Source organism: Vicugna pacos, chromosome 9 (assembly GCF_048564905.1).
Source record: "Vicugna pacos chromosome 9, VicPac4, whole genome shotgun sequence".
Taxonomy (NCBI): domain Eukaryota; kingdom Metazoa; phylum Chordata; class Mammalia; order Artiodactyla; family Camelidae; genus Vicugna; species Vicugna pacos.
The window spans coordinates 13960852-13976426 of record NC_132995.1 but is presented as its reverse complement, the minus strand read 5'-3'; the positions used below and the strand labels follow the sequence as shown (position 1 = coordinate 13976426).

General features: G+C 35.7%; 1 protein-coding gene and 1 long non-coding RNA gene across 3 annotated transcripts in view; one reads left to right on the top strand and one right to left on the bottom strand.

Moving 5' to 3' along the window:
- Positions 1-15575, bottom strand: part of LOC116277836 (uncharacterized) — a 52684-nt gene that overhangs the window by 34467 nt on the left and 2642 nt on the right. The window contains exons 1-4 of one of the 2 annotated variants that reach the window (XM_031672519.2): positions 10475-11213; positions 10128-10221; positions 9010-9136; positions 2699-4255 (exon numbers count right to left, since the gene is read on the bottom strand). In XM_031672519.2, coding sequence (XP_031528379.2) covers positions 2838-4255; positions 9010-9136; positions 10128-10221; positions 10475-10674 — 1839 coding nt within the window. In that variant the 5' untranslated portion in view covers positions 10675-11213 and the 3' untranslated portion in view covers positions 2699-2837. Of the gene's footprint in view, positions 1-2698; positions 4256-9009; positions 9137-10127; positions 10222-10474; positions 11214-15575 lie in introns of those variants that run through there. The other variant, XM_072968702.1, reaches the window with a different exon arrangement.
- Positions 1-15575, top strand: part of LOC116277837 (uncharacterized) — a 35715-nt gene that overhangs the window by 17935 nt on the left and 2205 nt on the right. Inside the window, exons 2-3 of the long non-coding RNA XR_012076179.1 lie at positions 4223-4262; positions 4673-4700. This is a non-coding gene — a long non-coding RNA (uncharacterized lncRNA). The remainder of the gene's footprint in view (positions 1-4222; positions 4263-4672; positions 4701-15575) is intronic.

Below are 15575 nucleotides of genomic sequence, written 5' to 3'. Positions count from 1 at the left end.
GATGCGGAAATGCTGTCCCGGCAGTAAGCTGGGTCAGGTGTGTTTCTCACATCTGTTTACACTTTGTTAGGCATTATCACTGTGTTGTCTGGTGTCCAATGTCTGAAAAACATTATTTCTCATTTTTTTCTAGTGTTTTATTATTTAGGCAGGAAAAGAAATCCAGCCTCTATTATGCCCATTTTGGCTGGAAAGAGGTTTGGGTTTTTTTTTTTTTTTAATTCTAGACTTAACAAAAGAATTGCAAGAAGACTACAGAGTGTTCATACACCCTTCTCTCAGTTTGCCTAATGTTAACATTTTACATTACTATAGTACAATGATCAAAACCAGGACACTAACATTGGGTGTAACACTACCAATCAGATGACAGGCTTGAATTGGATTTCATCAAGTTTTCTCCACTAATGTTCCAAAAATTGAACCCACAGTCCGGCATTGTATTTAGTTCCCTTACCTTTCATGACATAGAAAGGTTATAAACTTTTGGAGTATTGGGTAAGTTATTTTACAAAAGGCTCTTCATTTTGGATTCACCTTAAGTTTCCTCATTGCATGATCATGGTTATGCATGTTTTGGTGAGAATACTACCCAAGTGTTAGCCCTTCTTAGAGCATCACCTTGATGCCGATGTCTTACTATTGGTGATCATTTGGTTAAAGTAGTGTATGCAATGTTTTATCTTTCTAATTAAATACATGGGAGAGATACTTTGAGACAATTCTAATATCCCATTTTTCCTTAAACTTACATCCTCAAATTTTACCATTCATCTATGGATTTTGTATATAATGATCATTATTATTATGGTGATTTCCTATTTCTTTCATTCCCTTTACATTTATTAATTAGAATAATTCACCACTAAATTGAACCAGAATTCTTTCTTCGAGATAGCTAATTTCATGGTTAAGGGCAGCAGTAAACAGGATGGGTCTGGAACATCCTGTATTGGGGGAAAAAACCCAAAGCTTCCAAGTAGGCTAGGGAAAACATGGAAAAGATAAAGGAGCAAATGAAGATGGAAAGGAATAAAGTTTTAGCAATTTAAGCACCAATAAGAAGTATCAAAAACAATAATTACATTTTGGTTTATTAGAGTAGCAGTCTGTGAACAGACAAGAGTTCATTAAAAAGTTCAAAGAAAAATGTTAATGTGATTGAAATGTAGCTATAATTACAAATGAGGGAGACGTGATAAGGGTGTGCTGTATTCATCAATTTTTTTTCATTTATTCATTACAGATTTCAAAAGGTAAATGTCAAGACATGTGGTTATTTTACTTGTCATTAATTTTAAGTTCATATATAAGGTTTAGATAGGTCATTGTTATAATTTGTTCAAGCAAGCAAAAAAATAAATAAATAAATAAAAGCACACAAAGAAGTGTTGGGCAAGCAGTTCTGGAGTTCTGTACCAAGAAGAGAGAAATAAATCAGCATTTATGGTAACTCAGAATGACCAGGTGAAGCGGGATTGAAGAGCAAATCAGTGTGGTCACATAATAGCTCAGTATGTAGAGTGAGCTTTTAATATTATTAATAATTATAATACAGTTGAATTATTTCAAAGATGGGTAGTAACAATTATTCTCTTCTCCCTATGTAAAACTTGAAAGTAGTCATAAATTCTGGGAAAGAAACCAATTTCAAAAATTAAAATCTAATGAATGATGGTAACATAAATGTATCTAACTATAATAGGTAAATTTTCTTATAAAAATATAATAACCAGTGGCTTGTGATCACATTGATTAAATAACTAGGCCAACTGTCCTAAGAAAGAGCTGATAGGCAGCTAAGATTTGCAGCCTTATTGACTGTCTCATTTTCTTCTTCCTCTTCTTGTTTTTCCCTCGAATCAGGTGAGTTTACTAAAACCAAAGATTTACTGATTATTAAGCTGCTAAAACACAGACAACACTGAGATACAAAACCCAATTGAAGCCGTGGTAATAATAGAGTTGTAAACACTCTTACTGTAAGTTCAGTGATCAGTTTATGGTCATTGCAGTAGTTGTAGATTTCCTCCTCCTTTAAAGCTGCTTAACAAATTTAAGAGGCTGATAAGATTGTATTCAAATATTTTATGAAATATTTAAGTGCTCATTTTATTTGAATTCCAGTTGATACTGCCTAGAGGTGAAAAAGGCTACTCAAAAGGAATTGTGTTTCAGTAGGTATTTAGAGAAATCTGTTGTGTAAAAACAAAATAGAAATTCAAAAATAATTCAAATATTTTATGACAACCATTAGAACAATCAATAGAAAACAAACAAACAAATCTACACAAACACCATGCAGGGCCACAGACTTTAAAACCACATAGTAGCTGACTGGGAGTTCTAACTCTCTAAAGAAAAATATGCCATGTATTACAAGCAAAAAATTGTAAAGATGTATTTGTGTGATATTAGCAATCGTAAGTCCCAAACAATGAATAGACAAAGGAGCAAAAACACGAACACCAAAAGTAATTACAAGCAAAACATCCCTGGGCAAGAAACTCATGTGACAATAACTCACTTAATAGTTAGGAAATACATTTCCCACAAATTTAAGAAATGGATTAATAGGGACCATCCTACATAAATGGATGTTCAGAATGTTAATTGATATAAAAAGGAGAAATATTTGGTGATATCGAAACAAAGGTGAAAGTATTTATTCCTATGAATGAACAATTCTACTTCTAGAGTGGCCATATAGCCTGGAAACAGATTTAATGAGAGACAGTGAATCTCCTTGATTGCTTCTTATTGAATGCACAGGTTTTTTCCCAGTGAAACTCAGAAACAAAAGACCTTTACTTCTCATCAGTATAACTTGTTTAATATCAAGTAAGGTGCCTGGCCACACTAAAAGCCTTCCCACACTCCTTACATTCATAGGGTTTCTTACCAGTATGAATTTTCTGATGTTTTGTAAAGGAAGAACTATGTCTAAAGGCCTTTCCACATGCCTTGCATTCATAAGGTTTCTCTCCAGTGTGAATTCTCTGATGTTCTGTAAGCGCAGAGCTGTGCCTAAAGGCCTTCCCACATACCTTACATTCATATGGCTTCTCACCACTATGAATTCTCTGATGCTGAATAAGAGCTGAAGTAAGTCTAAAGAACTTCCCACACTCTTTACACTCGTAAGGTTTCTGACCACTGTGAATTCTCTGATGTCGAGTAAGTTCACTACCTACTCCAAAAGCTTTCCCACATTCCTTACATTTATAGGGCTTCTCACCAGTGTGAATTCTCTGATGTCTAGTCAGGGATGAACTATTTCTAAAGACCTTTCCACATGCCTTGCATTGATAGGGTTTCTTACCGGTATGAATTCTCTGATGTCGAGCAAGTTCTCTACAGACTCCAAAAGTCTTCCCACATTCTCTACATGTGTAAGGTTTCTCACCTGTATGAATTCTCTGATGTTCAATAAGCTGTGAACTAATTCTAAAGACCTTCTCACATTGTACACATTTGTATGGTTTCTCACCAGTATGAATTCTCTGATGTTCAGTTAGCTGTGAATGAAATCTGAAGTCCTTGCCACATTCCATACATTTATAAGGTTTCTCATCAGAATGGATTTTCTGATGTCTAGTAAGTTGTGCATGCACTCTAAAAGATTTCCCACAGAAAGTGCATTCATAGGGCTTCTCACCATCATAAATCCTGTGAAGTGGAGTAATTTCTTCAAATTTTCTGAAAGTCCTTCCATATTCCTTACATCTGTAGCACTGCTGATCATCATGGATATTCTGGTGTACATTAAGGTCTTCATAAAAACTAAATGCATTCCCACATTCCATATATTTACAAGGTTTCACAGCAGTATGAATATTCAGTTGTAGGGCATGTGAGTCATCTACTCCAATGGTTTTCCAGTATCTACTACACTCATAGGTCTCAGCAGCATGTATTTTCTCATACTCATCAAGGTTTAAGTCACAACTGAAGACCTTGCCATAGTCCTTAAATTCAGAGGGCTTCTCCCTGTCATGGATTCTTTGATGTAATGTAAGAGAAGTATTATTTTTATACTTGGGCACTTTTTCAGAGGTGACTTTCATTTGACTGAAATATCCCACTTCAGGTCTTTGTACTTCAATCTTCCTTTTGCTTTGCTGATCAATTCTGAAAATGGAGTTCTCAAGGCCAACTGATGTACTACTTTCTATTACTTCCCACTGAGAATCATTTTTTTCAATAATGTCCTTCTCTATAGGTAAAGTCTTTGGGTCGTACTTGGACTCCAAATCTGAAAGGTAAAAAAACTTTTCTTTTTTCATGCATCACAAAAATAAAAGTTATAAAATGCACAGGAGAAAAACTGAAAATAGTTTATAATATAAGTGAATGATTAAAATACTGCTATCAAATTTCAAGAAATGTAAAGTGAGCTCAGCGAGTAAGAGCATGATATAAGATTGTGAGGTTTGTGATAATGAAAGCAGATTAATAAGTCACTGGGCCTGAAACTGATGTGTTGATCATCACCTAGTAAGCCTGTCAAGTACTGATGTTCATAAACTAATCCAGATAAACTGAATGAACACCTATAAATGCAAAATTAGTCATCAGTACCTCATAGAGATACTGCAAATGCAGATCAAAATTCGATCATCTATAGATACTAGCAATTTTCTGATATTTTTCTTCTGTTCTGTTACAACAGAATCCAACTACTTTACCATGGATAACAGGTGGGTGCTGCTTGTCAGACAACATTTTAATCCATTATCCCCCTTCACCTAATCTTTTTTTCACCTCCTGTATCAAATCACATTTCCTATTATCCAGAGCTGCCCACAGGATGTTCCATTTCTCAGAAATGGATTCCTTTTACATCACCTCCTTTCATTGTCCAGGTTTAAAAGTTATTACCCTCAGAAATGATGTCCTAGCTGACTGAGTAACTTCATATCTGTGTCTCTATTCCAGTATCTAGTTCCTTGCCCTCATACCCATTTTTTAAATCGTGTACTCAGTAATTTTCTCTGTTGTCATACTGTTCATTTCCTCATTCCTTAAACTTTAAAAGGACAAATCATTCTTTTATGTGCCACTGAGTAGCAAGCCCCACGGTCATAGTAGCTGATAATTAAAGGAAAAGTAAATCACTGGTTGAAAGGATTCTAAGAACAAAAGCAGGTACTACAAATACAAGTCATTTGAGAATACAGTTATCAAAATAATTATGTAACTGTAAGAATAATGCAACAGTTAGAGCATGTCTCCACACCTTCAAAACTTCACAGTGTAATAAAGTGATTATATATATATAATTTATAATATAGTAAGATACATTCATATATAAGAATAGTGAGTGTTTATAAATGATTGCTTTCCAGTTGCCTCTCCATTTAGCGCATATTGTCTCCATCACTGCTCTTAATTCCCTCTCATACAGAACCATGATTTTCTTTATCCCACATGTCAGTAAAGATAGTGTTTTTATTTACTTCTCTTCAGTAGCATTTTCACTATTATTCATCTATCCTACTGAAATCCTAGTCTATATTTAATGTTTTCCTTCATGCTTTTTCCCCAATAGACTTTTCAGTTCTCCTGTACTCAAAACTAATCACTGTTATATTTCCTGAAAAAGTATCAGACTATTTTAGATATTATAATAAGCATATACCATATTATAAGGCTTATGCAATTCTGAACAAAGCTGTGCTGAAAAGTAGAATATGCTAATAGAATGATACGCAAAAAGTGGTCAAGGTGGACAAAAGTGTAAGGCATTTTGTAACAATGGATCTGTTGGACCTGGCTGGAGACTGCAAATCAGATGAGGGGACAAACCGAGGAAAATCTAAAGTGGCTGATAAACACTCCATGATAAAGGGCAAAAATAATTTCATGTGACTGAATTATGTGTAATAAAAGTGAAATAATATAAACATGATTATTTGACTAAAATAATAAAATCATAAACGAATGCCAGTGTCAGTAAATTAAAAGCCCTTCCACTTAGAAATGAAGACGCTTTCTACCAAATAACTGTTTATTGGAAATGAAATTATAAAACTTTCGGAGAATGACGGTATTGAAAATATTACATGTTAAAATCTATGGAACTCAACAATAGTTACATAAAAAGTTAAGGATGTAAATGCTTATATTAATAAAATGAAAGAATGAAAACAACCAATGTATACATCCCACTCAAGAAGATAGAAAAGAACAAAGTGACCTAAAGAAAAGGTGAGGGGAGGATTCACTAGATACACAATCAGAATGTGTTAAGTTAGAAAACATATAAAGAATATAATTAATAAATATAAAAACTAAGGTGATGAACAAGGGCAAGAACCATCACAGAGGGTATTTTTAAAATGTAATAAGACTCCTATACTAATCAATTTGAAAAATGTTGACTTATGAGTTATTTTCTAGATAAATAAATATTGAAAACTCCAGAAGCCATAAAAATTGAAAAAAGACCAATTTGTTAGAAAGAGATAAAACTGTCAAATACCTCCCATGAAACCAAAAACATCATAAGCATGACTATTTCCCAGGTTGTGGCAATGAACCAGGTAATGAACCTAAAATAAAAAGTAAGTAATAATATTCCTAAAGTAAAGGTCTGAGTCAAGACCTGGAGCAGGGAAGGTGGAAGACGTGCCCTTGATTGTTGTGACAGAAAGCAAGAAAGTTCTATGACATTAATGGGTCATGCCAAAAGGACACAGAAATCACTTGAAGAGACCACCGTTTTGACAATCCAAGAATCAAAAGGGGGAAAAAATACTTTGTGCACTAAAACATGCTAAGTAAATGACTAAATAAAATTTGTAGCTAGTGTTAAATTTTTTTAAAAATAACAAAACACATAGGAACATAGAAGACCAGAACTCACTTTTAACCAAGTCAGGTGTCTGGTTTGGGATAGGGAAAGTACAGGGTGAGCCTGGGGATGCTTCAAAAAGCAAAAATAAACTCAAAGGGTAAAGGATCAACATCAAAGGTACATAAAAATCACCATTAGGAATTACTCAATACAAACAGGCATCAACAATCAAAGGCTGTGGTGGGCTAAAAGTACACTGAACCAATGAAAATAAACAAATACATAATGACACATAAGTAAGAGGAGGTCAGAAGAGTTCAAGTGTACCATTTGAGGTGGCTCTTTAGTTATAATCATACAAAGAACAGAATCAAACACTCTTGCCGCCTTTCCCACTAGATTTCAAGTTTATCAAAGAGCATGGGTGTAACTAAGAAATGTTCAAGGAATGATTAGAAAAACATGGATTCAAATGAAGATTTTCACTTGTAAAAGTCATTAGGTGAATTGTTGATAAGGAACTGTATATCCATAGAATGCCAGACTAAGACCACAGAGATCCCTTTCTGACCATAATATCTGAATTAGTTATTTCTCCATCATTCTTTATCCCTTTATTTTGCTTACTTTTCTTCATAGCACATATCAGGTGATATATGATAAATTCTCTAATCATTTATTTAACTATTATGTATGTCACCACTATGTTAACTCTCTGACAGTAAGGTCTGTATTGGTCTCCCTCACCATTGTAGTAATAGGCTTATTAGCACAATATCTGTCTCAGTGTAGGCACTAATTAAATGTTGAGTATATAAATGACCAAGATCTCTTGGTCAATAAAGACATTTACTTAAGTCTAAATACAAGAGGAACTGGGGGAAGTGTTGGTTGAACTGGGGAAGATCTTAATTTGCTTCCCCAAGTGTCAGGCAATTTTTCCATAGTGCTTTAAAGGGAGTTTCCCCAAAACTTCACAGAGGTCCCCCCTCCCGATAAGCTGGGCTTTTTACTCTGGTGATGGCTTTCCTTGCTTCATCAAGCCGTCACTCACCTGGCTCTGTGTACCTGTCATATCCCTTGCAACCCTCCAGAGCAACTTCCCTTCCTCCAGTAGGGTGATCACAACTGACTTAGAAATGCAACACTCTGCTTACAACAAAGAAATGTAAAATAAGGTATAAGAAAATGTAAGAATTATAGCCAATTCTAAAAACACCTTTGAGAATAGGTCAAGTTTTTAATAAATGAAGTTGAAGTGATATTAATAAGACTTCCAAGAAGAGAAATAAGACTGAAAGAACACTGACTTTAGAGTGACCACAGAATTACAAAGTATAAAGAGACTAGAAGGCTAGACGGGTAAAGAAGTGTCTTATTTTATTTATTCCCATGCCAACTCTGTCTTGAGAGGCAGTACGTTGTAACAGTTAAGAATACCAGGGTTGGTGCCAAACTGCTTGGGTAAGAAAACCTGCTGTGACACTAAGTGGCTATGTGACCTGGGAGAAGTTGCCTGAGTACCCTTTGCCTCAGCCGTCTCTTCTAAGAACAACAGAACAAGTAGGATTTGTGTCCTAGAGTTGAAGAATTAGATGACTCAGTACATCAAAATTGCTTCAAAGAGGGTCTGGTACAAGGCAAGAACTATGTGAGCTGAGAGGAAAACAAGCAGCTTTCTAAAATATTAAAAGGTTCTTGCTGGAATACTGACTTAAACGTTAAATGCAAAGTTATTTAACCACACAGCAGGTGTAAGACAATACTTGTGGCAGGCAATGGATATGAATTCTATTTACCAATCTAACCGCATAAAGTATACAGATTCCTTTACATCAGGACACAGTCTCTTAGCTGTTCTCCCAGAAGGTGGGTAAGAAAGTAACAAAGTATTTATAGCAATTCTAGGCTCAAACACAATATAGTAGACGTGTCAAAGGATCCACTGTGTGTATCCTACAAGTCAAATCCAGCTCCCTTGTATCAAGGAAGGTAGAAATTACATGAAGGGACTGAGAAGGCATGGACACCATGAAGAATGGTAAAGATGCTTAATGGAGGTATCACCTCCAATACAAGGCTCAATCCATGCCTTTGGAAGCTGGGAGGAGAAATTCATCAATTTTCTTTAAAAATAGCTTTGAGTTCATTGAATATCAACTGATAACTCTATAGAACATATTCTAAGTTACGTGAAAAGCTAAATTTACCCAGTGAGACCAAGTTGCTGTAATTTTCCATCATCACATCCCAGTACAAGTCCCTCTGAGCAGAATCCAGATATTCCCACTCCTCCTGAGAGAAGCTGATGACCACATCCCTGAATGTCACCAATTCCTGAAACAAACCATATATTATAAGTAAAATTGAAGGAAACATTTCTGAGAAAAAAAAACAAGAAATAAAGAGCTGCATTACAGGAAGGGGTCTAATAATAAATAAATAGGCCTGGGGTTGAAGCCTGTGGTATGGGAAGTAAGGAAATTAGTGCTTCCAAATCAGATTATTGATAGGTTTTTAAAGAATCCTTTTGATTCAGAGAAACCTTCCTGCATACTATGAGATTTCTTAATTAGCTAAGCATGTCTGCAAATAAGATGCAAATTAAAAGAAACTGTCTACATGCACATTGCATGCTGTGTGCCTACTGCATGAATTATCAAATATGGCGAATTTCTACATTCTCATTCCTCTGTACAGGAAAAATATCTAACTTAGAAAATGGGATATTGAAATATTCTAAAATTTCTTAGAATGCCAAGTTCATCCCTGTTAATCTCCATTTCACATTATATGATAAGAATTACAACTTCTAATGAAAAATTATTTAGTAAATGCTTTTTAGTGGCTACCAAGTAGACTGCTTGGTGATAATATATCAGCCTTAATTATATTTAGACATTAGGCTGGATAAGATCTTCTCCACTTCTGGAAGTCTACAGTCATCTATCTATGACTAAGACCAGTCAACATCAAATCCAATCAACCTGGAAAATCAGGTCTGTTCAGGAGAAGTACAGAGTTTGCCCATGTCATCAAATGGATCCATTTGCACGTTTTCTCTACCCAAGAATATGAAGAAGGATGGTAAATACCTCAATTTAGGGGTTCCATTTCTACTCTAGAGCTGCTCTGAAAAAAAGACTCAACACTAAAGAGTGTTGAACATTATTTGGAGAATATATAGGCATACAGGAGGTACACTGTGCTGTTAGACTCCAGCTCTCACTAGAAAGTGAAAAACTGGGGATGTGGGGCAGGCTGTAAGGGCTACTTGGTTGGAAGACACAGATAAATGTTCACAATGGAGACAGAAACATCAACTTACGTGGTCCATGGTTAGAACTGTAAAGAATTGGTCAGGGAATTCCACTTCTGGTGTGACAGCACGAGGAGCTCCACGGACATGCTCCCCATTGAAACTGGTGGAAATTATGTATAAAAACATAGAGGAAATTAAGAAACATCTGTTCAAGAAAACCTAGTAAAATTTATTAAGAACTGTGAAAGTCTGCAGTATCTGAATCAAACTGCACCCCTCCTTGTCTATCCCATCTCAGTGGAGTCGGGAAACAAAAAAAAGAGTCCATTCCAAACTGGTACAGCAAAGGACACAAACTTCCTCATCACTCCTCGACCCCTGCTCCCAGCACTTCTCACCCTGTCCCCACTTACTTGTTGCTCAGGCAAATGCAGCTAAGGGATGGGGACTTTCTCCTGCCTGGCAGCCACACAAGAAATGTAGGCTGGACACTGGGTGCGGCACTGCTGGGAACACTGGGGTCCCCACTGCCTTTGCTTTGGCTCACGGGGCGGGAGTTCCTGCCAAGACAGGCAAGCTGAGGCCTGGGGCTGCTGCACAACCTCCTCTGCATCCCTGTCCGAAGGAACTGCCTTCATTTGCAGCAAAGTGCAGAGAAGTCAAGGGTAAGGAAGTTTTGGTGAAAGGCTATTGAGAGAAGATGGGAAAATTCATTGGAGATAAATGCTAAACTGTAGGCTGGCTAGTTTGCCAGAAAGGATCAAAGAAAGACACTTGGGGGGCCCTTCCTGTTACCAGAACAAATCTCTAACACTGACTTGATTCCATTAGTCTGTGAAGCAATGTACACCTCAAAATAACAGTGCTAGTAGTCACAATTAGTGGATCTTAACAGCTTGGTGTGGTCAGAGGTAGCCCTGTCAAAACCACTGGCTATATTCCAGCAGCAGTGTCAGATATTTACACTATGGGGGAGGCAGACTTCACTTAATTAATCTAGTCAGTCACTAAACAAACAAGCAAATAAAAATAAGAAACCTGGCGAGTAGATGAAAGTACTAGAGTTGTAACAATTATCTAAAATGTATATTTTCCAGAAACAAGAGGCAGGTGAAGAAATAGGAAGATATGACCCATAAACCAAGCCAAAAGAAACCAAAAAGAATAGAAACTGCCTGTGACAGCAACCAGATTTAAACAAGGGCTTCAAAGTAGCCATTATAAGTATGTTCAAATAAACAAAAGAATCCATGCTTAAAGTAAATGAAGGTATGATCACAAGGTCATATCAAGTAGAGAATATCAATGAAGAGACAGAAGTTATTTACTATCACCAGATGAAAAGTATAACTGAAATGAAAATTTCACTAGAGTAACTCAGCACTAGATGTGAACTAGCCAAGTTAAAGATCTCTTGATAGAGATCATGCAGTGTGAAGAACAAAGGGAAAAAAAGGAAGAAAAATGAACAGAGCTTCAGAGAAATGTTGGACACCATTAAGCATACCAATATTCACGTACATAACAGGTGTAACAGAAAAGAGGAAAGGATCATTTTAACATATTCCAATAAGTAATGGATCCAGGAAGCTTAAAAAGCATCAAATAGTTAAATGCATAGAGATCTACATCTAGACAAATCATGACAAAAATGGTGAAATGCAAAAGGAGAGAATGTTGAAAGCAGCAAAAGGAGAGTGAGTTGTCCCTTACAAGTGAACCCCCAATCAGGTTAACTGATGACATCTCATCAGAAATAATGGGAGACCAGAAAGTAATGGGATGATACATACGAAGTACTCAAAGCACTTTCAACCAAGAGTCCTATATCCAACAAAGCTGTTTTTAAAAAATGAAGATGAAATAAAAACATAACCAGGTAAAGAACTGCTAGCAGTACAGTCTTAAAGAAATACTCAAGGGAATTCTTCAGACTGAAAGCAAGTGATCCCAGGCAGCAAAACATCCATAGGAAAAAACCAAGAGCACTAATACAGGTCATTATGTAATTTTAAAAGACGGTATATATGCATATTTCTTCTCCTTCACTTAACGGACTTAAAGATCAACTGTATGAAGTAATTATATATATAACATAAAATTATCATAGGGCCTGTAACATATATAAATGTAATATTTTTGACAATAATAACACAAAGGAGGTGGGTAGAAGAAAAGCTGCCCTGGGCTAAGGAAGTGAATCCAGATGGTAATTTGAATCCACAGGGTCAAATAAAGAGAATAAAAAGTGATAAATAGGATTACTATAACAAAAGCAATAGATGTACACAAGTTTTCCTTTTTTCATGGAGAATCTTATAAAAATTACAACAACAAATGATAGGGTTTGAAACATTAATACAGGTAATGTGAATAACAGTATTACCACAAAAAGGGGTGAAAGGAAGTAGGGTTATATAGGAGTAACATTTCTATGTATCACTGGAATTTAGTATAAATCAGAAGCTGTTCCTGATAAGGTAAGATGTATGTTAAGCCCAGAATCAACCACTAAAATATTTACAAATCATGTATCTGATAATGGGTTAATAAAATATATAAAGAATTTATACAACTCAATATAAAAAAATTCAATTAAAAATGGGCAAATAATATGAATTGACATTTTTTCCAAAAAGGACATATATATGGTTGATAGATACATGAAAAGGTGCTCAATTCAATATTAATAATCAGAGAAGAAACAGACTCACAGACATAGAAACAAACTTATGGTTACCAGGAGGGGAAAAGGGTGGGAATGGATAAATTGGGAGTTCTAGATTTGCAAATACTAATATACATAAAATAGATTACAAGTTTATACTCCCTCACACCATACACAAAAACAAACTCAAAATGCCTTAAAGACAAATATAAGACAAAATATAATAAAATGCCTAGAAGAGAACAGAGGCAAAACATTTTCTGACGTAAATTGTAGCAATGTTTTCATAGGTCAGTCTCCCAAGGCAAAAGAAATGAAAGCAAAAATACACAAATGGGACCTAATCAAACTTACAAGCTTTTAAACAGCACAGGAAACCATAAACAAAATGAAACGACAACCTACAAACTGGGAGAACATACATACAAATGATGCGTCTGACTACAGATTAGTTTCCAAAATATACAACAAGGTCATGCAGCTTAATATCAGAAAAACAAACAACCCAATCAAAAACTGGGCAGAAGACTAAATAGATATTTCTCCAAAGAAGATATACAGATGGCCAACAGGCACATAAAAAGATTCTCAACATCATTAATTATTAGAGAAATACAACTCAAAACTACAATGAGCTATCACCTCACACCAGTTAGAATGGCCATCGTTGAAAAGTCCACTAACGATAAATGCTGGAGAGGCTATGGAGAAAAGGAGACCCTCCTACACTGTTGGTGGGAATGTAAGTTGGTGCAGCCACTGTGGAAAACAGTACGGAGGTTCCTTAAAAAACCTAGAGTTAACATATGATCCGGCAATACCACTCCTGGACATATAGCCAGAAAAGATGAAAACTCTGAAAAGATGCATGCACCCCAGTGTTCATAGCAGCTCTATTTACAACAGCCAAGACATAGTAGCAACCCAAGTGTCCATCAAGAGATGAATGGATAAACAAGATGTGATGTATATAACTGTATCTATATATATGTGTGTGTGTGTATGTATATATACACACATAAAATGGAAAATCCCTCAGCTATAAAAAAAAAGAATGAAATTATGCCAGTTGCAGCAACATGGATGGACCTAGAGATTATCATACTAAGTGAAGTAAGTTGGACAGAGAAAGACAAATATTGTATCACTGATATGTGGAATCTAAAACATAATACAAAACTTATTTACAAAACAGAAACAGACTCACAGACATAGAAAACAAACTTATGGTTATCAAAAGGGAAAAGGGGGGAGTAATTTAGGAGTATGGGATTAACAGATACCCGCTGCCATATATAAAATAGATAAACAAGAAGAATTTACTGTATAGCACAGGGAACTATATTCCATATCTCATAATAACCTATATTGAAAAGAATCAAAAAAAGTGTGTATATATATGTATGTATATGTATATGTATATGTATATGTATATGTATATACCCGAATCACTTTGCTGTACACATGAAACTAGTGAAAGAAGTCAGATACAAAAGATCACACATTATATGATTTCATTTATATGAAAGGTCTAGAATAGGCAAATCTAGAGATAGAATGCAGATTAGTGTTTTCTGAGGGCTCAGACGGGGTCGGGGAATAAAAGAGGAAGCCTACTGTAATAGCTCAAGGGTATGGGGTTTCATTTTGAGGTCATGAAAATGTTCTAATATTGGTTGTGGTGATACATGCACAAATCTCTGAATATATTAAAAAACACTAAATTGTGTACTTTGGGTGAATTGTATGGTATTTGAATTATAGCTCAATAAATGTTATAAAAAATATGGAGCAGTAGAAAAAAAAAAAAACTGGTCAATCGTTCTGTGGTTCACTGCCTGCAGAAGCAGGTACCACAGAAGCCAAAGCTGGGGGAAATAAAGGGAGCTATTAGACTAGATGTGATTTATAGTTCCCCTAAGCTGGAATAAATACAATGTTTTCTTCTGTCTTCCTACATTCAGACATCTCCTGAACTCACACATAAAATGTGCAATAAAGAGGGAGAATGGATAAACCTCAGGGAACAGAGTTCTTCAGTAACGGACTCAGAGCAGTAAGGGACTCCACCTGCATTGGTGGAGGAATTAGACACTGCAGCAAAAAGCTTTCTAGCCAGGCCACCATTCTGTTGATGCAGATTGGGACTTGAGGTTGTGCCACTCAGACACACCCTTAGGAGATGCTCCTCCTCCACCGGCACTTTCTAGAGCTAAGAAGGGATAACACCATCCATACTAGAACCTCCTGCCTGGTCGCCACAGACAGAAAGTAGAAAATAGAACTAACAAATCTTAGCAGCCTCTGCACCCCTAAAACTGTACCTGCCCGCATAGGTTTTCAGAATACATGTATACATTCCTGGAAGATGTGTGATCAGTCTTCAAGTGTGATATGGATTTATATTTTTTCCTTTAATTTTGTTAGTGTTTGCTTTATACACTTTGAGCTACATACTTTGCTCAAAACAAAATAAGCAGTGATTTATCTTCCTTTGAAACGGCTCCTTACTATTATGAAATATGTTCCTGGCTTCAAATGTATTTTGGAGACACTAATTTTGATCGACTTTCACAAAGCATTAGTATACTACATCTTATTCTGTTCTTTTACCTTCAGTCTTTCTGGGTCCTTTGATTTAAAATGTCTTTCTTAGCGGGAGGAGGCATATAGCTGAGTAGCAGGGTGCATGCCTAGCATGAATGAGGTCCTGGGTTCAATCCCCAGTACCTCCCTATGTATGTATGTATAAATAAATAAATAAATCAAGTTACTCCCCCTGCCCAAAACAAACAAAAATTTAATGTCTCCTTTATAAATAACAAAATTTAAAAATCCAGTTTGAA